General features: G+C 36.1%; 3 protein-coding genes across 9 annotated transcripts; 1 reads left to right on the top strand and 2 right to left on the bottom strand.

Annotated features, from left to right (window-relative positions):
- Nucleotides 1–8,452: 8,452 nt before the first annotated feature.
- On the bottom strand, nt 8,453–12,993 carry mtfr2 (mitochondrial fission regulator 2). Of its 2 annotated transcripts, none has more exons than XM_026199940.1 (8): nt 12,907–12,993; nt 12,435–12,588; nt 12,195–12,299; nt 11,489–11,613; nt 11,076–11,278; nt 10,497–10,779; nt 10,237–10,420; nt 8,453–9,039 (listed from the first exon to the last, which is right to left on the bottom strand). In XM_026199940.1, exons 2-8 carry the CDS (start codon nt 12,504–12,506, stop codon nt 8,995–8,997), a joined length of 1,017 nt encoding a protein of 338 aa, XP_026055725.1. In that variant the 5' UTR covers nt 12,507–12,588; nt 12,907–12,993; the 3' UTR covers nt 8,453–8,994. The 2 variants fall into 2 exon arrangements, with proteins under 2 accessions (XP_026055725.1, XP_026055726.1); XM_026199941.1 differs by lacking the exon at nt 12,907–12,993 and adding an exon at nt 12,683–12,866.
- Nucleotide 12,994: 1 nt separating this feature from the next.
- On the top strand, nt 12,995–15,423 carry LOC113041432 (armadillo repeat-containing protein 1-like). Of its 2 annotated transcripts, none has more exons than XM_026199946.1 (7): nt 12,995–13,114; nt 13,597–13,761; nt 13,891–13,982; nt 14,127–14,316; nt 14,424–14,540; nt 14,627–14,701; nt 14,832–15,423. In XM_026199946.1, the coding sequence occupies exons 2-7, from the start codon at nt 13,609–13,611 to the stop codon at nt 15,021–15,023; spliced, it is 819 nt and encodes a 272-aa protein (XP_026055731.1). In that variant the 5' UTR covers nt 12,995–13,114; nt 13,597–13,608; the 3' UTR covers nt 15,024–15,423. The 2 variants fall into 2 exon arrangements, with proteins under 2 accessions (XP_026055731.1, XP_026055730.1); XM_026199945.1 differs by lacking the exon at nt 12,995–13,114 and adding an exon at nt 13,165–13,227.
- A 4-nt stretch (nt 15,424–15,427) lies between these two features.
- On the bottom strand, nt 15,428–23,595 carry nlrp12l (NLR family pyrin domain containing 12-like). Of its 5 annotated transcripts, XM_026199888.1 has the most exons (14): nt 23,511–23,569; nt 21,975–22,082; nt 21,780–21,881; nt 21,581–21,682; nt 19,540–21,342; nt 19,271–19,444; nt 18,797–18,970; nt 18,524–18,697; nt 18,014–18,187; nt 17,766–17,939; nt 17,327–17,500; nt 16,595–16,768; nt 16,332–16,505; nt 15,428–16,180 (listed from the first exon to the last, which is right to left on the bottom strand). In XM_026199888.1, exons 2-14 carry the CDS (start codon nt 22,001–22,003, stop codon nt 16,171–16,173), a joined length of 3,438 nt encoding a protein of 1,145 aa, XP_026055673.1. In that variant the 5' UTR covers nt 22,004–22,082; nt 23,511–23,569; the 3' UTR covers nt 15,428–16,170. The 5 variants fall into 5 exon arrangements, with proteins under 5 accessions (XP_026055673.1, XP_026055675.1, XP_026055676.1 ...); XM_026199890.1 differs by lacking the exon at nt 21,975–22,082 and having other exon boundaries at nt 23,511–23,595; XM_026199891.1 differs by lacking the exon at nt 21,975–22,082 and having other exon boundaries at nt 21,780–21,876; nt 23,511–23,540.
- Between the last annotated feature and the right edge of the window lie 125 nt (nt 23,596–23,720).

Raw genomic sequence — 23,720 nt, 5'->3', positions numbered from 1 at the left:
CAACCCGATAAGCATCATGTGATATTTGTCAAATTCGTAGGAAAAGGCAACGTCATGGATCCGGGTTCAAGGACATCTAGAATTAAAGATCAATGCACTAAAGAAATAGTTCAACCAGAAATTACAATTAAGTTATAATTTACCCACTTTCATGTCAGTCCAATCCAATATGACTTTGTGTTTTAAGAGTGTTCTGGTTGCTCTTTTCCATTGAATCTTAATGGACTGAGGCTTTCCAGCTTCTGTAAATCTTTATATAAATTGCACAACCTAAACTACCATTTCAAAAGTTTGGAGTAAGATTTTTTAAATACATAAAACGCATAAGCTGCATTTATTTAATCAAAAATATAGTAAAACAGAAAAACTAAAAACCATTTTAAAGTTACTTTTCAAATAAAATGAAATCATGCTAGAACAGCATTTATCTGAAAAGTAAATCTTCTTTAATCATAGATCTTACTAGTCAAAGTTTAGAAGATTCGTTTACCTCTTGCTATAAGATTAAAAAAGACCATTAATGATTTTTCAATCACTGTAGTATCAAAACAATACTATAAAATGGTACTTTGGTAGATGCTTTATGGACTTTTAAGCTTTAGTAATTTACATCAGAACAAATAATATCTGTTTCAGACAAGAGAAAATAACTCATTCAGCACAAGCTGCTTGCAAATTAGAAATTGGTTAGTGATTCATAGAACTGCTACTTAATGATTTATAGTGGCTAAACAGCACAGTATGGACAAATATTTGAACATGCATTTACTTTTTTAGGGAGAATTCCAAATGTAATAGTTTTCAGTTCATTTAAAAAACAAAATGTCACAAAGACACGTGCTGTACAAGTCTCTGATAACACATAGACACCCATGTACAGATTCTTCCCTTAAATCCCTGTGGGACCCCCAGAGTCGCAATGGAAGGTCACGACTGTTCTCGTGGGAAAATGCTGGACCGATACTCCCTCAATCGGGACACAGAGCTGGAATCCCGTCAGGCCTGTTTCCACCTTCTCCCTATTCTCAGAGTTCCGATCCCAGCATGTCCAAACCCGTCATGATGCAGACTTGCCGAACGGGAAAAATGTTACCAATATGACTTGGGGATCTTATTTAGGTTTCATTTGGGCTTGTTCTGTCAGAAAAGGTTGTTTGATCATTCATAAGGAAGTCTTTAGCGGAATAATAAGAAGTTAAATGAGGTTTAAAAATGTTTTTATACAGCAGACTCTAATGACTGACATTTACTGGGGTCACATTTCTGAATTGACCGCATGTTGCACAAAGGTTCAACTTCTCCTAAAACATAGAACGTGTCTGGAAACATCCTGATATACACAGATAAGCCTAACCTCTTCCCCTCCACCTCTTCACCACTTCTTCTTTCCTATAAATTCCAGAGATAGAGGAAAGTGGAGGCAAACAGGACAGACTGGATCTGACTGATGTATAATTCTGCCAGAGGATTCTCCATCTTTACGTGGGAGGTTAATCACTTGCCTGAAGCTCTGGCAAGCAGGGTTTCGCCTGAAAGAATTAAGTCATTTTCCCCCAAAAATTGTCAGTGTGCCATGGACAGGTTTTGCTGCCTACGTTCTGAATTCTACTAGGCCTGCACATTCCTAGTTCTTAAAGATTATATAAAATTAGAGCAAACATTTAATTGCAATTATTCTCATAATTCTCTTAGTTAATACGTCCAGTTCCTCGTAAAGGAAAGATCTTAGTTAATGTTGGAATCAAAAGTCATATCTTTAACTTTAATCCAGTCTGGATCCAGAACACCTGAGAAGAGATGATGCTGACCCTCAGAGGACCTCAGATGATGCTATCCTTGAATCAACAAACAGAACTAACAATTATTGCTAAATGTGTGACTGCATCATATAATAACTATTAATTACTAATATTGATAGTTCGTCGTCTAGCTAACTACGTCTTGTATTATTATTATTATTATTTTATTTTATTTTTTCTAAAATCCTGTCAAATGTGCACAAACTACTAGCTACTACTAAATTTTCTGTAAAGCTGCTTTGTAACGATTTGTATTGTAAAAAGCTCTATACAAATAAACTTGAATTGAATTAACTTTAGGTATTGCACTATGAATAGAACAAACAATTACATTAACAAAGTGTAAAAAAAAACACTCAACAACCATATCATTCATGTCATTATATTGCACTAGTTGTTAGTTTATGTCAGTTTATGTTAGTTAATGCATAAACTAATGTTAACAAACAAAATCTTATTGTAAAGTGTTATCAACACAGCCTATACTAATGCACCTATTTATCTTATTTTACTGCATTTGTTTACTACTTAAAAATGCGCAGCAATGAATCATTTTAAAGCAAACTCAAGAGCAACAATACTTAATTTGCCTCAGCAGCCATTGTGATGTAACTCTCTCTATACCCCTCTCAAAAACACCTGGCAATGTCTTGACGTCCTTCTAGACACACCTTGTCACGGGTCTTCATATTTGCATATAATTTGCAAGTCAAATTAAATTATCTGCCTGATATCAGGCCAAGGGTCTCAGCAGCCAGTTTTCCACATATTCTGTCTGCGCCTTCAACCTCCCAGACACACAACAAACTAACCCTAAAACATAGCCTCAAGCACAGAAACATACAAGCAGCACACATCCAGACAACACCACACACCAGTTAATGAAACACATAAACTGAATTATTAAATTATTAACTACACTAGGCCATTTGTGAATAGTGAGGCGTCTGAAACGGACACCATTGTATGTATTGATACCAATATTTATAAATTATCATGTAGTCTAAACTCTAAGTCTGCATTCTCCACCACATTTAAAAGTTTAAATAAAAGTTTGAAAGTTCAAAAAATAAAAATAAAATAGAAAAGATTGAGATTGAGAAAGACTGATGTTCCAAAAAAAAAAAAAACTTCCAAAAGGAAACATGTTTTTAAGAAAGTAATTTAGAAAGTTCAAAAAAAAAGTTTTCAAAAAAAAAAATGTAAAAGTAAATTGTACAAATAACTGAAAGATAAATAAATAAGTTAAAAAAGAGATGAAAACTAAATCTGAACGTTTAAAACAAAGTTAGTCAAAGTTCTAAAGCTTAGAAATTTTCTGAAAGTAAGTTCTAATTATTTGAAATTTAGAAAATAGAAAGAAATTAAATATTGTAATAAGTTAAATGAAACAAAATATAAATATTAACTATAGGCAATTCATGAATAAGTGACACCACTCTGTGTGTTTAATTTTCACATTTGCAAAAAGAAAGCAGAAAAGTTAGAAAGAAAAAAGATAGCATAAGTAGGTAGAAATGTTCTTCCAAGCAATCTCTCAATGAGAGTTCTTGGGAAGAAACTAGAACAATGTCGCAAGAACGCTGTGGAACACTGCACTCATAGTGTGGGCAGACAGCGTCACAGTAATTCTACACATGTGTCCCTGTCACAGCCTTCACGACACATGCATACTCACCCGCCTCTCTCTGTGTGACCCCCACATACACAACTGGCAGACACATGACCACCTTCTTGACACACCTTTACTCAGGGCCCTCATTTGCATAGAGATTTGCAAGTCAAATGAGATTGTATATTCCCTGTGTCAGTCCATGGGGTAGACATCTCCAAGTTTACACACACAAACACACACTTTCCAGTCCAAACACTTCAATCTCACACAAATTCCTGATACACATGCAAACTGTTCCTGGTGCTCATAGTTCCAGACAAATAAACTGTAACACAGATACATTTCTGAGACACAGGCATCACCAAATTTAAAGGAATAGTTCACACAAAAATTTTAATTCTGTCATTTATTACTCACCTTCATATTATTCCAAACCTGTAAGACCTTCACTCATCTTCGGAACACAAATTAAGATATTTGTGATGAATTCTGAAAGCTCTCTGACCCTCCCATAGACAGCAAGAATCCTTACACGATCAAGGTCCAGAAACGTGCATGGATACACTGTTTACATTCAGATCAAAGCATAAACAACGTAAACAGCATATCCCCGTACAGTGCTGCTGACACAGAACAGCATACGTTGTTTACGTCTGTGATACTCTCCAAAAAGGCGCCAGGGTGATGCTGAGGAGACAAATTATTGAATAAAGTCATTATTTGCATTTACTCAGCACAGAAATATTATTCTTGTAGCTTCAAAACATTACGGTTGAACCACTGATGTCACATGGATTGGTTTAACGATGTCCTTACGACTCTGTACCTTGATCCTGTAAGGATCTTTGAAGTCTATGGAAGTGTCATAGAGCTCTCGGAATTATAATTAATATCTTAATTTGTGTTCCCAAGATAAACAAAGATCTTACAGGTTTGGAACAACATGAGGGTGAGGAATGACAGAATTCTCATTTTGGGTGAACTATCCCTTTAATTGTAAAAATGATTGTTTTCAAACAGGTTCCCACAGGGATTTTAAGCCTTTATTAAAGAGTTTAATGAACCTAATCAACCAGAAATCAGCAACGATGTGAATCACAACATTACAAACAAAAAAAAGCTATGTTTGTTTGTGTGTATGTGTGTGTGTGTGTATGTGTACGTATAAGCACACACACAGTAGTTTGAAATCCATTACATAACTTCAAGTGTTTCACAGGAACATTTGATTTTCTGATTAGTGGATTTCTTTGCAGAATCAGGGGTAATGTAGTTTCTCTCTGTAGGAATTTTGCTGTTGAACATGTAAAATGTAATTTGAAATAATGTGGGCTGATAGCTTCAACAAAAGCATTGACCATCGATTAACAACCTCACAGATCATAAAGGGGCCTATATTTAAAGGTTTATAAGTTATCATTAAAGATGTATTCTCCTATGGAGAAATTTTATGTGATTTTTACTTCCAAAACCCAGCTGCACTCTATTGACCATTGCTAGTCAAAATTCTCAAACAATGTTCAATGGAACCACTGAAAGATATATTTCTTACTATTAAACTAATTTAACTAGATTTATCAAGCTTATTAAACCAGCCCTTGTTTTAATACCTCAATAAAATTATACCTCACTTTTAAGCTGATATCTGAACATTACAGCTCAGCGTAATGAGCTATAATGTATCATGAACCTCTGAGAAACAAATGTACTGAAACATCAAATGTTTTCATAATCACGGTAACATTTTAGTCATGTCATTAAGTCACAGTGAGTCAGTGTGTACTGACAGGAGACTGTATTGTTTGTGGCCTAATATTTGCCTTTAATTAAACCCAAAAATACAATAATTAAAGCAGGCATCTGAAAAGCAGACAAACTAGCTCAACTCATCCTACAGGTTGAACTTATTGAAACACCTTTTTTCCTATTTATCATCTCTCTGCTTGTGTGGAAATCACACACACAGAGCAGCTGACCCATGACACTTAGCGGCCTGCTAACACACAAAAAGCCGCTCTCTCTTTTTTACACACGCCTATTTGTAATGTTTATGATTGCAATAAGAGCAGGTGATAGAGACAGGTGTGTTTCCCTCTGTTTATGGGGGCTAATAAAAAATACATGAGACTGTGAAAAGCACAAAGTAGTATTTAAACGCACGCATAACCACTATCCACAAATAAAACATGCATATGTGTGTCAGAGGGCAAGATGTGCGTAGAGTCAATCTAAAAGTCTAAATGAAGTACAGAGAGCTGCCAAACGAAACAGAAAGAAAAGGAGAGCAGGAAGAGAGTGACAGGAAGAAAGAAAGAGGGAAGAGAAAAGGAGAGAAAAAGAGATGGGGCAGTGAAAAATTAACCCTTTCCTTCCCAGAATCATCAGCTTACTCATTTAACAACTCAGTGACTCTCACTGGGAAAGTACCGAGCCTAGGCCAGAAAGGAGGTTATACACGCACACATGACGCTTATATAGTAATTTTTTGTGTTGTTAACAATAAAATGAATTTAATTCTAGAGAAACTGAATTAGTCAAGTGCAGTCCTGAGTGCAAACAGGGTCAAACCAGTCACAATGGGCCTCATGGGGTTTTGTGTTGAGTGTAAATAGTGCTTGTGTAACATGCACACATAAAAACAGATTATGTTCAATGACTTTAAACATGTAATTTGCACTTCCTGCTAAAACGTGAATGTAGTCTGAGCCCCTTAACGATGCAAGTCAAAAGTCACATGACCTTTTGTGACCTCAAAACATTAAAAATTACTATTGGTCCACTAATATTGTGAATGTATCTACGTTTTCATCTTGTACAATTGCTTTGTAGTGTTGTAAATACTTTAATTTGACCCCTGCACTTCGGTTGTTAAGTTTCTTGTCAATAGCAAGGCCTGCACGTGTTTTTCAAACACGGAAAGCGCCTCTGGAACACACACAAACACAACAACAACAAAATCTGCAAACTGATGCGTGGAAACCCTCCACACGGAATTCTTCTCCAAGGTAAATAGGTAAATGTTCAAAATAGTGAACAAAGAGTGCGTCAGGTGACCAAACGAGCAGCCAATCACATCGCAGTGTTCCTTTAACTCTCTGGCTTGACTTTGCATTGCAAATAAGTTCATACAAGTATGCAAATTCAAAATGACACCGACCCATGAACTTTCGCGGCTTCTCCCGGGCCTCTTTTTTTCCCCACTCATCACATCTCTAAGCTCTAGTTTTTTCTCTTTCTCTTTAAAGTCGTCCTGTTTATGAGTTACATATCAGTTTCTGCAGCGTTGGTTCTGATTGCATTATGACGGCAATCCTTAAGCGCCCTCAAGTGGTTATTGACTCGCATTTGTTTATAAAGTTCGTCTTCAAACAGAAATCTTCATGTAACAGAGTCTGTATTTACTCTTTACCCTTTTTATTATGATACGTGCAGTTAAGAGCTTCTATTAATAAGGAATATGCACTTACTGGTTCATTACTGAAGCAATTTAAGTGAATATTTAATTGAACAAAAACTGGAAACATCGAAAAATGTTTTTTTTTCTTTTTTTTACAAAAATAAATAAAAAAATATGCATGTCCCCTTAAACACTCAATATATTAATTTTTATAAGTGAATATTTAATTGAATAAAAACTGGAAACTTTAAAAAAATGTTTTTTTTCTTTTTTTTTTTTTACAAATGTATATAAAGATATGCATGTCCCCTTAAACACTCAATATCTAAACTCTTGATAGTGAATAATAAAAAAATAGACTTCAGTATACGTCAAAGCCATGTCAGTTATGCTATTGCTACTCAGAAGCAAGTATTGATAAACAAAAATGCCCATTAGTGTTCAGAAGAGAAATGTACATTTTCAAAGGTGTAAAAATTTGTTTATCGTTCTTTTGGCAAGTTTAAGTAGTATGGTTGCAAATTTATGGCCTAAAAATACAATTAAAAAAAGCCAACAATTCAAGTTGTGTGCCAACTTTTGAAACAAAAAAACCAGATTTTTTTTTCAAATGCTCAAACCTTACAATTGTTCAAAACCTTAGCAGGAAAGCAAATAGCGATCAACAAAATGATCAGCCAACAGATGCAGTCTATGGTCAAAAAACACAGGGCTTAGGAAAATTTATTTCCTGCCTGGTACCAGAGACAATTTATTTGCGGTACTAAGAAAAGAAAAGAGAAAAAACATAATCACTATTACCCTCCTGCTAAATTCTGTCAGCTTTAAGAACAAACAAACATGTGTTACGGAAACACGGGGGGTAATAAATTTAGTCCACAAGTTTCTCATTAGAGCAGGTGCATTTTTGAAGATAAACAAAAATAGAAAGCATGTGCCAGATATAGCAGTGGGGGAGAGACTTTACACTACAATATTCCACTCTGAACACCCTCCTGTCAGGCCAACATCACACGTCTGACGGAAGCAAAGGATCAATCAGATTTTCAGCGTGTAACCATTTCCTGTCTCGGTAGACCAGCATATCCTCTCCATGATAACCTTTAGTGATTGGAAGGATGTGGTTTACAGACACAACAAGTTGCAATTATTCCATCCAACAAGCATCCACCCACACATACGTACACTGGGCCTGAAAACAACAGTGTAAACACACGCTGGTGTGTGGAGGTTGTTAGGTCAGGGTCAAAGGTGCACGCAATGCACATCCAGTTTCACAAAAAGTTTGCAAATGCATGCAACCATCAGTAGTTTTGAAGCATTTCAAGCCCTTTTTGTCTGCGTTACTGCTGCTAATATATTTATATGGCAAGTATGCCTCAGAAAGAATCAGTAATCAATAATATTTTTACTACAGAATTTAACATTTTTGTTTACTGAATTAAAAAAAATTGTTTACAGCTTAATTAAAGGTTAAAAATATCATTAAAAATATCAAAATTTCCCCCAGGATTTATTTTTAGATAATTCATTAAGAGGGCAAGTGTTAGAGGATCAAGTTTTATACTTAAAAAAAAATGGAAAAACAGGTCAGATAATATTAGTTTTAGAGGGTCAGATCTTAATATAATTTTGAACACATTTGAAAGGCATATAACTTGTTTATTGCTTTTGAAAGTGATACTGCATTAGCACTTTGTAGAAGAGGATGATAACACATGAGAAACATGGATGAACACATTATTAGCAAACCAAGTAGCATGAATGATATTTTGTTCACAGAATTTTAAGCCAGTCCCAAAAAAATCTTTACAAAAAAAGAAGCATTGCATAGAGCAGAGAAGACCTTATTTATAAACTACATTGGAAGCTGAAAGAAATTAACTTGTAGCATCCAATGAGATAATCAATGCCATCCTGTATCAATGCTCGTAATTAGTCATTCACAATGAAAAAGAACATTGTACATAATTTACAAATAAAAATCTGCACATACAAGAAAAATTATATCTGCACAAAAATCTTAAAAAACATGCACAGTGTACTCAGATGGAGGCCCATGTGATAAATACAGAGAGAAAAGGGGAAAAGAAAGAGACTGTGCAACCATCATTAAAAAGATGCGTTACGTCAGTCCATGACACCGACACATCTTTGTTCCTGAAAGACTTTAGGGTTGAGGGTCAAAGGTGAATACGTCCCTGGCTGCGTCTGGTGTGAGGGAGAATCTGTAAACCAATACAACACTAAAGTCACAATGCATTCAATGCAAGAGCACACAATGCATTCTCATTAAACTGCATTTGCAGCTAAACTTGATTTATTAGCAAAACGTCAAAGGTTCTGTCCAAGTATGGTGTAATAGTTCTAGAAAACAAACACTTGTGTGGCAAAGATTTGGAAAGTGGCGAGGAAAATCTCATTAGAAGATGAAGACCACAAGTATTTCAAATAAGCATACCAAATCATTAATGGCCATAAATACTTTTAATAGGATTTTGTTTTATCTGATTTAATATTCATAAACTGTTTAGATAGTGCTAGGAAATGTGTTCGGCCAATGCTGAGGTGGCTATCTTGCACAGCTTTAACGTGACTGTTGCCCTCATGGACACAGTAAAGAAAAGTCGCCCTCTGCTGGTCAAAATTTAACAGAAGTTTTTATACAGACATATTCCCCTAGTGGTTCAAATGAGATAATCTCTGCTATTATTGCATTCTGAAGGAAGGGTTGAAAATCCAACCCGAATCCTGCTCCCAGCTAGTTTAACATCTATTTCCCAGGTTGAGTTATCATGTTTTTTTTTTTTAAATGGCACTCAAATTCCACCTTTAAAATCTGCAATTAATTGACTTATCTATAATCTAAGGAAGTTACTACTCGGAAGCAACAGTAAAATGTGTGTGTACATGCACAACAACACAAAGATAAAGATCAAACATCTGATTAAAAGAAAAAAAAAAAGACTGTTTTGATCAGATTTTCTATAGTTTATGTAATTATTATTCATATAAAATATATAACAAATTCAGATATTTTTTATATTATTTAACTATAAAAAAAAAAAAAAAATTATATATATATATTTAAAAAACAATACAATAATTGTATGGTTAACTGTAAAATTGTAATACTAATATTAACGGTTATCTTAAATTCTTTATTTTTAAAGTTAAACAATCAAGCTTTTGGTGAAAGTGAAAAAATGCAGGGAGCCTTTAAAGCTTCTCCTTTGTTGACAACTAAAGTCATACCAGGAATTTGGTTTTGTTTCTATTCATCGTGTACCCCTTCTAATGGGCAAAACGTTTGCTGTGGCAATTGTTTTTTTATTTATTATTAAGCATTGGATACAATGCAGTCTGATTGGATTTATTTTTATTATTATTATTTATACAGGAAAAAAAGAAAAGATTTAACCAACCCTTGGAGTGTCTGGACTGCTGAAAGGTGAGGGTTCAGCTGAGCAGTTCTCTTTGCCAAACGAATCGTCTCTCCTTCTGTGTGCAAACTTTCTTTTCAGTGCTTCGGCAATAAGAGCTGCCGGATCAGATGAACATGCCAAACCTTTACTTCTCCGTCTCCTTACTGGAGTTCCACCTGGAGATCTACAAATACAAATGCATACTCAGTACTGAACTTAAAACACAGCTGTGCTTAAACTTTGAGCAGGTTAATCCATACCTCTCCACAAAGCGCAGTTTGACTTGTTTCAGGTCTTTCAGCACCTCTAACATAGAGGGCAGGGCATCAGGTGCTGTAGACGCAGGGGAATCATACGGTGCAAGCTTTTCTCTTTTTGCTGCCTGTCTTTGACGAATCACATCTGACACGGACACTTCCACGCAGCTGTCCGTAGCTGGAGGAGGAAGTGGTGGTGGAGGTGGAGGAGGCAGCGGTGGACAGACAGGAGTGGAGGTGAGGACAGGAACTGGAAGAGGAGTGGAGCATGGAGTGCCAGAAACAGCTGGAAAAATGAAAGGTGAAAACCTGGTGACCAATAACAAAAACGCCTGATCTCTGTGCTTGCCAACAAGGGTTTCTGCACCAAGTACTAACTCATGTTTTGCTTGGGGATCAAATAATTATTTCACTCAATCAAATCCAAATCAATTTCTTAACCCTTACATAATGTGTTTTTTTTCCTGGTTGATATTCTGTCTCTATCGGTTAAAATAATTAAACCTACCATACAAATGACAGACCCTTCATTTCGTTGGAAGTGAGCAAACTTACAAAATCGAAATTCATAGTGTATGTTACCTGCTGGAGCTGTGACTATCATAGCAATCTGTGCTCGCAGTCTCTGTAGTTCCTCTTCCAGAGCGGAGATCTTCTGCAGGGCCTCTGGCTGGGTGCCCTGTCCCAGCACCCTGCCTCCCCTCTGAGCCGGGACAGACACGGACAATGGACGTTCAGACCCCAATGAGGGAATCTCAAAAGCTTCCCCCAACGGGACGACATTCCTGTTACAATCATGGTAAGATGTGATGACACTGAACTTTCTCCATAAACCAAAACTTTTATGAAAATACCTCACACAGAAATCATTACAGGTGTAACTTCTGTAAATATATATTCAATAAAGCAATCTCATACATATGCTGTCAGTGAGCTATTAATAAGCACCAGACAGTTGTGTAGTTGTGTTTATATGGCTTCTAATGTGTGATAACCTTATTTTAGTGTGGCTGTCCCCTTCCTCCTCCACCAGCCAAAGCACATCTGCTAACGTAGGAATGGCTGGGGTGTCCACCGTCACATCAATATGGCCGTGTCTCTTAAATGTCTGCAGAGGAATCTTGAAACGAAGAGTAAGAGCTCATTAGTAATAATGCTCTTAAGACCTTCAAAGCCTTTTACATGTGAAGAGACTTTAAAGTGCTTTCTAAAACTCTTATTAACAATTCATATCAAGTGAAGACATGCATGTCCTGTATAAAAGCATCCATTATGCTTGTGTTACTAATGAACCAACCATAAAATAAATATTCTTCAATCTTAAATATTTTTCTCTGAGGTGCAAAAATTTTTTTTTGATGTGAATAACAGCAGCTTTGAAATTTAAGAAAAATAGGAAACTACTTGTTAAAGGTTAAGTTAAAAGTGTACTTGCTAATATGGACTTTTTTATGTCAACATGTCCATGCACGTAAAATAAAACTGGTTTATCTCACTGTTATTGTTTACATTCATGGTTGTGATTGTTTTAAAGTAACTGAAATTCTAAATAAATATGCTTCAGTTTTTTTTTAATTACTAAACAAAAAAAATGAAGAAAAATAACAAAATTACTACAATCTATATTAAGATGAAAATGAAAATAAAATATGAATAAATAGAGAGAATATACATAAAACTAAAAACAGAATACATGTTTACCTGAAACCGCAGCCGTGGCTGAGGAGAGAGGGGAAGATTTGTCCCAATCATACGGACTATGCTTCGGTATTGTCCACAGTATGCACTGTCCCAGACTGGAACCAACTGCAACAATGCAGTTCACAAAGATGTACAGTTAAAAAGTTGCACTTACTCTACAAACCAGCTTGTAAAATTATGTTTTTTTCTTTTAATGTTACATGCAAATATATATGCATACTAAATTAATTTTCCGTTTACCATGTCGGGCGGCACTCCAAAGTATTCCAGGACACATCTCAGCAGGTCAACGATGTCCTCCAGCAAAGACATTGGCAGTATTCCTGAGTGCTTCAGCTGGATTTCTGCTGACAGATGAGCCTACAACACACTGCAGCAAACTCCTCCACGTGACCTGAGGGATCAAATCAGCTGCATTCATTCAATTCTGTAACAAAATCGCCGTTTAAATGTGCAAAGTTAAATTTTAAACACGGAGGACAAACTACCATCATCAACGAGAGAGGCGTAATTAAACACAGTTGTAATTAACTATTAGCATCAAAGGCATCAGCCACTAACGTTAATACATCGCCTGGTTCATAAGAACACGCAGGTATTTCAAATCCATGCGCTAATCTGCTCTTAATTTAAACACATATGCATTGTATTATTACAAAATTGAGCTTCTACAAACAATGTCGATTTATTTCATGCGTATTTGTCACTTTACCTCTTCCTCGTATCACGCTTCCCTTGCAGATAAACTCAAATAAAGCTCGTCGCCTGAGAGTGTTTGTGATTGGTCCCAAGAGAAGGGCTGGCGCATGTAGCCAATCGACCTGAAGGATTTTTGAACGTCATCAGGGGCCTTCAACCAATCATTTTGTTTAAACAGAAGGAGTGGGAAGTTTTGTATTTGACTACAGTAAACGGCGGTGGTGAGTAGTACATTGTAATTTTAGCATTTAATAAACATATTACACGAAGTAGGTTTTTAGGAATGATGTATAAGAAGGTGAAAATGAAGAAAAATGGATTCGCTCAATTACAGGAATGTACATTTACATTAAACTCAAATCTGAGTTCCAGCGATGTAACTTAGCTTTCATGCTAACAGACAGATAGTTGTTGGTGTCTTCAGCTTTTGTGCTGTAATTAATTGTTTTTCTGTTAACTAATTTAGTTTCACTCGGTAATATTACATTCGAAAAGTTTATTTAGAACATATACTATTTAAAGGACCTATTATTAATATACTATTAAAAATTCGTCCCATATACATATAATAGTGTCCAGTGGGAAAACCAAGAGATCTAGTTTTGAATAAATTTAAGTATTTGATCATGTTTATTTTTAAAAGTGAATCTGTGCTATCACATATGATTCAACTAATTCGTTTTCATATCCTATTTTGTTTCAGATATCCACAGAAATGATGGATGCATTATCAGTAGTCACACAGCTGCGGGACCTGGCATCTGAACCACAGAATCGGGAGGTGATTGTTCAGGACCAAGGTTGCCTTCCAGGGCTAGTGCTGTTCCTAGACCACAAAGACCCGAAAGTGCTCTTTGCCACCCTCCAGGTACACCCATACCTGATTTGTCAGTGCAAAAATTCTTGTTCAACTGAAAAAAGAGAAGGTTGTGATGATAAATTGTGTAATGTTTTGTATATTTCTTGTACTGAGCTCTTAAGGCTTGTGTCTCCTCAGACTTTGCGGTACCTGGCTGAATCTCCCCGCAACATCAACACCATGAAAAACGAGCTTGGCATGATGGTGAGCCTGGAGACACTGATAGAGAGGTGACTTAATTTTTACTTACTTTGCATTACTTTGAAACTAAAGATATTAATATTTTCCATTTTTTTTTCTTTTATTTTCAGTTTTCATTTTAAATCTTTTTTTTATGTTTTCATTATTTATGTCCCCTTTCTACTGTTTTGAAGGACTGGTGTGACGATTGATATTACAGACCTTGCAAAAGAGGTGTATGGTGTGTTGAGTTCTCAAGCACAGAGACCGGCTTCTCAGAGTCCAGAGCAACAGAAGAGGAGAAACAAACCCCAGTTCTTCATCAACAGCTCCAACAAGAAAGCAAAATCAGTTACCCTCCATATAAAAGGCTTGGATGGGGCAGTATGTACCATAACAAAGCTTTCACACATGCACTTTGATCTGAACTGGGGTTTTCTCATATTTCTGCAGATTACAGAGTAAAATCAGATGTTGCCTTGTGTTAACAGGATCAGAGAGGTGTGTGTGAGGACGCCCTTTTGAGAGTCAAAGGAGTAATCAGCTTCACCTTCCAGATGGCTCTAAAGAGATGCACTGTACGCATCCGGGCCGACCTGCCCACTGAGGTACACAATATTCCTCTTTCTGTAAGGGGAGAGGCAACTAATAAAAGCAGATTTGTTTTCAAGAAACGCAAATATCTTTTGTTTAGAGTCTGGCCACTGCTATTGCTGCCACAAAAGTGCTTTCAGCTAAGCAAGTCTTGAAAAATGAAAATGGAGAAGAGGTGGGTGTTTCTGTTGCTTTTTAAATATGTATTTAAATGTGTTTTATAGGGAGAGTGATATGCTGTTTAAATAGGTTGATGACCCATACACTTGCTGTTATTTATTTACATGGCTGTGTTATCGTTCCAGGTTCTCATTCCAATCAGCACCTCTGGCTCAAAGGTAGAAGAGAATTGCCACCTGCCTGATTATCTGCCAGAGGAAGAGAGTCCGGAGAAAGAGCTAGACCGTGCAGTGTCACGTACTGGTGCTAAACAAGACACCAGTGGCAGCTGGCTGAACACAGCAGCCAGTTTCCTCACTAAAACCTTCTATTGGTAAAGTCTTAAGTTTCACAGACTTTTCCTGGCTGAGTTTGGAGCTCAACATTTTTAAGACCGTTCAGCTTAGAAGAACAAGTTGCACCACTGCTGGAGTATAAAGCACAAATTGAAGGTCAGGAACTGACAAATGTGCTTTATCAAGCTGTTCAATTGAGCAAATGTGTGAGATCTCCATCACGTCACAACTCTGTATTGATATATGGATAGATGTTGAGTTCATGTTGTAAATGTATATATGTTATATGTCTTTCCTCCCTCTCAGTATCCAAAATTTGTCTGTTGTATCATCTTTCTTTCTGATTTCTTGTAAATATTTTCATTTTGGTGTCAATGGAATCCGCTGAAAGACAAATTAAATGTTTAATGCTGTTTCGTGTAAAATAAAAGTCTGGACGACAGAAGTGTTCAAAATATGCTTTCATTTTGAAAAAGGCGAGTGAATACAGATGCCATCACCAAATAACTTTGTCTTTTAATTAAGATGTATTATGGTTTGATACAAACAAAAAAGTTTTACATGATTTTAAACACATTTTCTAAATGAATGACACATATAAAAAAAAAAAATGTGTAACTTAAGGTTTTACATTATAAATGTCTTCCCACACATTAACAAATAAAGATAGCATTAATTTAAACAACATAAACAAAAATCTAACCAATTAAATTTATGCAAACAACCTTCCTGATTGCTTTAGAGCTATATCTTGTAATGAAAAAGGGTTTGCATAGTTGCAGCGGAAATAGTGCGTTGACCTTTACAGTTAAGAGGTTCTGAGTCTTTTCTTACAAGTTATAAAAACACATGCATTGCACACCTTGGCTCATCTTTTGAAAACAACAGCAATGCATCAGTCAACATGTAACGCTTATAACTGTACATAGTACATATTAGTCTCAAATGAAAATCACAGCTTTGTAAAACCAACACTATTGCAGTGCAACAGATAATTCTCTCTTCAGTAATATTAAAAGTCCTCAGTGTTATATAAGAACAATATAAATAAAGGATCTAAAAATAAAACATATGAATGCATCATATAAATTACTAACAAGAAGTGCAATCATCCGTGGCGAGGAATGGCAGCATTCTGCTACACTTTCATCAAATGTTGATGTATGCTGTGGTACAAACAGGCCTGATTTTAATACAAGCTGGAAAGACAGAAGAAAAGGTTCATCAAATAAATTTGATTAAAGCTCATCACGTGCAAATATACAACTTGTGTGTTCTGTATGACACACTGTTGCTATTATGCTGTTTCAGGAGTTTATAACAGCAAATATCACAACAGGAACTACTTACATAAGTTTCTCTAGTTTACAGTCTGGATCATCTAGTAAGACCGATAGTGGCCTCACGGCTGAATCTGTGAGATTGTTTTCACTCAGGTCCAGCTCTCTTAAAAGTGAGTGTTCAGATCTCAGTGCAGAGGCTAAAATTGTGCAACCTTCCCCTGTGACCCCACAGTTAGACAGCCTATACAGAAAAACATTAGTGACATATGAACAAAACATCTCTGAAAGCAACTTGGAAAGTTGTAGATACAGCACCCAGTAGATACATACCCTAAAGCGTGCAGCTGACAATGTGGATTTTGCAGTCCAGCACAGAGGATTTCAATTCCCAGATCTTGTAGATTATTTACTCCTAAATTCAGCTCTCTAAGACTTGAGGGTTTTTCTTGAAGAGCTGCAGCCAGTGAATCACAGCAGGCCATGGTTAAACCACACTGACTCAAACTAGGGAAAACAATGATAGTGGCATTTTACTTAACAATTGTATACATTTATAAGAAGTATCTTTTATTGGCTGCATTTGTTTGATCAAAAGTATGGTATAATCATTAATACAGGAAACACCGTTATATTGCGAATTATTATAACAGTTTAAAATTACATTTTCTTTTTTAATAAATTTTAAAATGTAATTTATTCCTGTGAGGTCAAAGCAGAATTTTCAAAAGCCATTGCTCCAGTCTTTAGTGTCACATGATCCTTTAAAAATCATAATAGCTCTAGAAACATTTCCTCTTATCAATGTTGAAAAGACTTTGCTGCTTAATTTTTTTCTTCTAAAAATGTATTTTTTCCAGGATTCTTTGCTAGATAGAAAATTCAAATTATTTGAAATAATCTAAATAAAAAATAATAATAAATAAATAAACAATCTGTACTGTGACTTTTGATTAATTTAATGCATCCTAATTTGTTTTAAAAAAATCTTGAACAATTATTTTTACTTAACACAGTTTATCTGATACATTAAAATGTTCATTAAAATATATGTACAGAACCTACTCTAATTTCATAATGTTGTTGCTGTGATTCCTCAGGACAGGAGAAAGAAGCCTCATCCCTGCGTCTGTGAGCCCATTACTGCTCAGGTCCAGCTCTCTCAGATACGACGGGTTTGAGTTTAGAGCGGCAGCGAGGACACCACAACCGTCCTTTGTGACCCCACTGTCTCCTAAACTGTTATGAAAGACGTGTGTTCATAAAATGCTCTTGTTGTTAAAACATTTAAAACTAGATTCATAATTTGCTTAATAGAATGTCACTATTCAGCATCCAAATAAAAGAAAAAACAACTGACATCAATGTCACATTATCACTATTGATTGTAATTTGAGCCTTAAACTTCAATTGAATACAAAGTATGACATTTACAAAAATCGACAATAGTTGGTACACCTAAGACTGAAATTACCTACATAGTCTCAAAGCTTGTAGTGCTCACCATAACATCTCCAGCCTACAGTTGGAAATCTTCACCATTTCAGCAAGTCTTGATACACCGAAATCTTTTATGTGGTTCTGTCTCAGGTCCAGCTCTCTCAGATGAGCTGGGTTAGAAACGAGAGCTGAGGCCAAATCATCAACCCCCACCTCTGTGATCTCACACAATGCCAACCTGAAGAGGCAGGATATGCTTCAAGAGTTTGCTGAGGGTAGGATATAAATATAGTGCAGATTTAAAACCCTTACCTCAAAATCTCTACTTTACAGTGAGGGCTTCCAAGTCCATTTGAGAGCATTTTCACTGCTTCATCATAGATGGCATTGCCACTCAGATCTAAAGCTTTCAGAGTAGAGAAGCTGGACCTCAGAGCCGAAGCCAAAGACTGACAGGATTTCTCAGTGAGCAAACCGTAACTTAGCCTACCGGTTGAAAAATAAACATTTAGGACATTTGGTAAAAAATAGTAGTTATGTCTTTTAATGAAGTCTCTTATGCTCACAATGATTAATGTGATAAATACAGGAAAAAACAGTAAGATTTTGAAACCTTATTACAATTTTTGTAATTAATTTATGTGATGGCAAATGTTCAGTCGCAATTAAGACAGACTTCAGTGCTACATGGTTCTTGTAATAATATAAATGTCTTTGTGTCCTTATGCTTTTTTTATATAAAATATGCATTTATTAATTTTTTTTGAATGATAGTATATACATATATACATATAACAATACAAAGAGAAGAGAAAAAAATACCAAAGTGTTTCAAGCTGTGAGAGTGGGTGCTGTATGACAGCGGAAAGCTTCTCCACTCCATCATCTCCTGGATTGTTCCAGTGCAGATCGAGCTCTCTTAAGTGTGACGGGTTAGACAGCAGAGCTGAAGCTATTGCAATGGTGCCCTGAGTTGTAACTCTGCAGTCCTTAAGTCTATGAATAATTCAATGACAAGTGATCATGAAGACCAAACAAATTCCTTCTGATGATCTGAAGAATGGTTTGAAGAGGTTTAATTCTGTTGCAACTGACCTCAGTATCTCAAGTTTACAGTGCTGATCCTTCACGTAATCGGCTAAGATCTTAATTCCTGCTTCTCTCAGACTGTTTTCACTCAGGTCCAGCACCCTAAGGTTTGGAAGGTTTGGAAGCAGTCCTGTTTTAAGAACGGAGCAGCCGCGTGTGGTGATTCTGCAGTATGATAGCCTGAGGAAAGAGTAACATATCACATGATGTGCTACAGGACTAAATATTAATTTACAACTACAATATGGAATCATTTTGTTAAGGAAATTAAAAGTAATTCAGATATGCTAAAATGTTTTTTAATGGTTTTTCATATGTAGTATTTTCAAAAAACATTTTAGGTAAACGTCTTCAGTACCCTGGATAGAGTTAGTTTGGCATCTTGTTTCCCTCCGATTTAACAAAAGCATTAAAATGATAAAAGTAAAGACATTTATAATGGTTTAATAAGATTTCTATTTCAGTGTCTAAGAACTTTACCTCAGTTCCTCTAAATTACACTGTGTGTTTTCCAGTCCGGCGGTCAGAAGCTCCAGCCCTTTGTCTCCAATGGAGTTACTGCACAAATCTAGCACTCGTACATTAGAAGAGCTCGAGCCAACAGTGGAGGCAAGAGTTCTACAGCATCTCAAAGTAAGTCCACAATTATCCAGTCTGGAATATAATGTGAACGTAATAAATGAGAAACACAAACACACACGTGACCTCAATCAACACCAAAAAAAAAAAACACTAAAACAAAAACTCACAGCGCAGTTTCTGAAGCTTTGACCACTGGCATCAATCTGGTGAGGCCTTCATCCGATCTGATATACTTCTTCAGGTCAAACACATCCAGCTTCTCTTCTGATGTCAGTAAGACAAAAACCAAAGCAGACCACTGTGCAGGGGACAGTTTAGAAAAATGCCCTGAGTTCAGGAACCGCTGGACCTCCTTGACCAAAGAGAGATCATTGAGTTCATTGAGACAGTAGAAGAGATTTATAGACTTTTCCGGCACGGACATCTCCTCTATCATTTTCTTTATATATTCAATGGTTTCCACAATGCTCTGACAGTCTCTGCTACCAGACTGAGAAAGCAAGCCTTGTAAAAGGCTCTGATTGGACTCCAAGGAAAGTCCAAGAAGGAAGCGGAGAAATAGATCCAGATGTCCATTCTCGCTCTTTAGAGCCTCGTCAATGGCAGTCTTATGCAAGTCAAACAAGATGGTCTCTGTAAGCTCTTGATGCTCTTCATGACCCAGAACGTTTCTGTGGTGGACCTTAAACATGTAATACACATACATGGCTGCCAAAAACTCCTGAATGCTCAGGTGGATGAAGCAGTAGACTTTGTTCTCTGTTAATGCAGACTCCTCTCGGAAGATTTGTGAGCAAACTCCTGAGTACACCACTGCCTCCTTCACATCAATCCCACAGGCCATCAGGTCTTCCTCATAGAATATCAGATTGCCATTTTTCAGTTGTTGGAAGGCTAGCTTACCTAGCTTTAAAATCCTTTCTTCATCCTCTGGGCCTGGGTTGTGCTCTCTGGTGTATCTCATGTTTTTCGCATGGGTTTGGAGGAGAAGGAAGTGTGTGTACATTTGAGTAAGAGTCTTGGGGATTTCTTCATCTTCTGCTGTGTTGAACATTCTCTCTAGCACGGTAACGGAGAGCCAACAGAAGACTGGTACATGACACATGATGTACAGACTTCTTGATGACTTTAAGTGTGTGATGATACGACCAGAGAGGTGTTTATCATTTATTCTCTTGGTGAGGTATTCCTCCTTTTGTGGATCATTAAACCCTCGAACTTCAGTCACCAGATCGATATACTCAAGAGGGATCTGACTGGCTGCTGCTGGTCGAGATGTTATCCAAATAAGGGCATCAGGAAGCAGATTGTTACTGATGAGGTTGGTTAGCAAAACATCAATAGAAGCTGGCAGAGTTGGGTTACTCAACTTTCCGTTATTCTGGAAATCCAAAGGAAAGCGGCATTCATCCAGACCGTCAAAGATGAAGAGAACTAATTGGTTTTCAAGATTATCTCCAGAGCCTGTTTCCATTTTGAAGTGTTGGAGAAGCTCAGTCAAGCTGAAGTGTTTCCCTTTCATCAGGTTCAGTTCTCGGAATGGAAGCGGATACACAAACTTGATATCCTGGTTAGCGCTGCCCTCAGCCCAATCCAGTATAAATTTCTGCACTGAAACTGTTTTCCCAATGCCTGCAACACCCTTAGTCAGCACACATTTGATGGGTCTGTTTTCTTCAGATGAGTGTTTAAAAATGTCATTGCATTTGACTGGAATTTCCACTGTGGTTTTTCTCCTCAACGCTGTCTCGATCCGTCTCACCTCGTGTTCTTTGTTGACATTCTCACTTTCCCCTTCAATGATGTAAAGCTCTGTGAAGATGTCGTTCAGGAATGTGGGATGTGATTGTTTGGGCACGTCATTGTAAATACACTGAAATTTGGCTTTCAGTCTTGATTTAAATTCTTGCTGGCACTTCATTGCTGAATTTGAATGGACAGTTAATTCAGGAATACTATTCTTGTGAGACCTGTGAAAATACATTGACAATAAAAGTGTACGACTGGACCCTGAAGCAGAATATACTGCTGTCCAACAAATTTGGGGTCAGATGAATGAATAACTTTATTCTGAAAATATGCTTTAAATGGATCAGTAAAGGCAGTAAACACTGACACTGAAGACTGGAGCAATTCAGCTTTACAATCACAGGAACAGGGGTGTAATTTACGAGACATAAAGGGAGACAGTTTGTATACATTTCTTACTGTTGCTCAGTGGCAAAGTCTTCAAAATGGAAAGCAACTGGTTCAGTCATTGATGCCTGGCTTTTGTTTGTCACATCATTCAGCTTTCTCTGCTTACCAAACCTTCAGAAAAAATATAGGTTGGCTGTATTTATGCAAAGTCCTTATAAATTATGTCTTACTTTTAAATGTTCAGTATGACTAAGCAGATGTTAAATACCTTTGTACTGACAAAAGAGGTTTTCTTTTTAAATCAATTGGATCCAGCATAGAATTAGCACTTTTTAAAGAAGCATGGCTGTCCTGATTTTTTGAGACTGTCCTTGAATGAGAGACGAAAATTGTTTAAAAATACATTTACTAACTTATTTATCTCATAAATAATGGAAAAGACATGTTACCACACTTTTCTCACCATGCAGTGCTTAAATCTGGCAAATTCATTAAAATGCAGTTGATCAATCCACAGGTTTTTTTTCTTAAACTTAATGTCCAAGGTTTCACCAGCTTTTTTATTTTTCCTCTACGAAAGCGGACCAACAATGAAAACAAAATGATTTAAAGAGTGTTATGAAATAAATGATAAAGGACAGGAAAACCTAGGAAATTTAAATACACAAGAACCAATGATTAAACAAGACATGTCTGGACACAGTGAAGGAGTGATTACTGAACAAACACATGACATGGACTAGAAAGATGCAATTTCGAAATGCGAACAAAAGTGACAGGAAAAAGATAAGAAAAAACACAGATTGGTACAGGTACAATATGTAATACACTAATTAATAATCATCTTGAACTTTCAGTAAGAGATTCTTATCAAATCTAAGGATCCAAGTATGTTCAAAAGAACGTATGACCCAAAGTATACTGGCGTGTGGAGGACTTTCTCTTAATCTATAAATGGTTTGTACTTTCAACATCAATGTTGCAATCTGCAAAAAACAGCAAAGGAATAAGGAACCACTAAGTGAAGTTGCAGAAGTTAACCAGTTTCATACATGTGGGTTTTTGTTTGAAAGACTTTTTCTGTGGTTTAATTGTGTACACCATTTTATGAGTGACCATGTCATTTTATGAGTGGCTACACACAGGCTGTGATAAGTGCTGTGATTGTTAGCTCTCCAGCATATATATGCATATATATATATATATATATATATATATATATATATATATATATATATATATATATATATATATATATATATATATATATAAAAGCATGACTGTATATCCATGTACACTTAATGCCATGTGATTTTGAAAACATCACATGCTAAAAAATCATCACCAGTACTTGCATCATACATCTGTATCTTGGATTACTCATAGAACAACAGTAACAAAACTGGTAGTCAAATCAGTAACTACACTTTGGATTGATGTGTTATGTAGGTGAATTTGCTTTGAAATACGCCATTGATTGTGTAATTCTGCAAAAAAATTACGCCAACAGTTTGTAACTAACACACCCAGTTAAAGAATCTGACATTTTTATTGCCACCCTTTGTTGTCACTGTCAGTCTAAAGTGTGTGTAATCTAATTCAAGAACGTTTCCCTTCTAATATCAAGTATTCTAAGCAAGTAATACATTTAATCTATTATTTCGTTCAGTCTTGTAGTGATGCTGATGATTGAGAAAAATACGGATAATTATGCTACTAGAGACTATGACAAGACAACTTTTAAAACGGAACATCCAGTAGATTAGAAACACTACAAAAAATGAAAATAAAGTAATTTAAAAGCATTCAGTTAACAGTCAATGTAATCATTAATGACGGTTTAATTTAGGCTATAACTCCCAACCATCATCGACTGTAACATTAAATAATAGCCTACCTTTTAAAAAGTTAAAGTTCAATTCAACTATTCGTATAATGATTTTAGGTCAAGCCAAAGACCCATTATACCTGTTATTTAATAAACTAAATGTATACTTACGATCAAGCGGAATTATGTCCAAATGTCTTGCTCGTTCAGCTTTCGCTTTAGTGATTTCACTCCTGTCAGTCAATGATCACGTGGTCACAAGGGGGCGGGTCTGCGCTTAACTCATAATATTATGGTCCAGGTTTTGCACATGTTGGTCTGGTCTTTCAAAATGTTGTCAAAACTTCTACAAAAACATATCAGTCATAATTTAATTAGCTT

This window comes from Carassius auratus, chromosome 23, assembly GCF_003368295.1.
Source record: "Carassius auratus strain Wakin chromosome 23, ASM336829v1, whole genome shotgun sequence".
Taxonomy (NCBI): domain Eukaryota; kingdom Metazoa; phylum Chordata; class Actinopteri; order Cypriniformes; family Cyprinidae; genus Carassius; species Carassius auratus.
The sequence above is the reverse complement of the archived record's forward strand: the minus strand, read 5'-3'. Positions and strand labels throughout refer to the sequence as shown.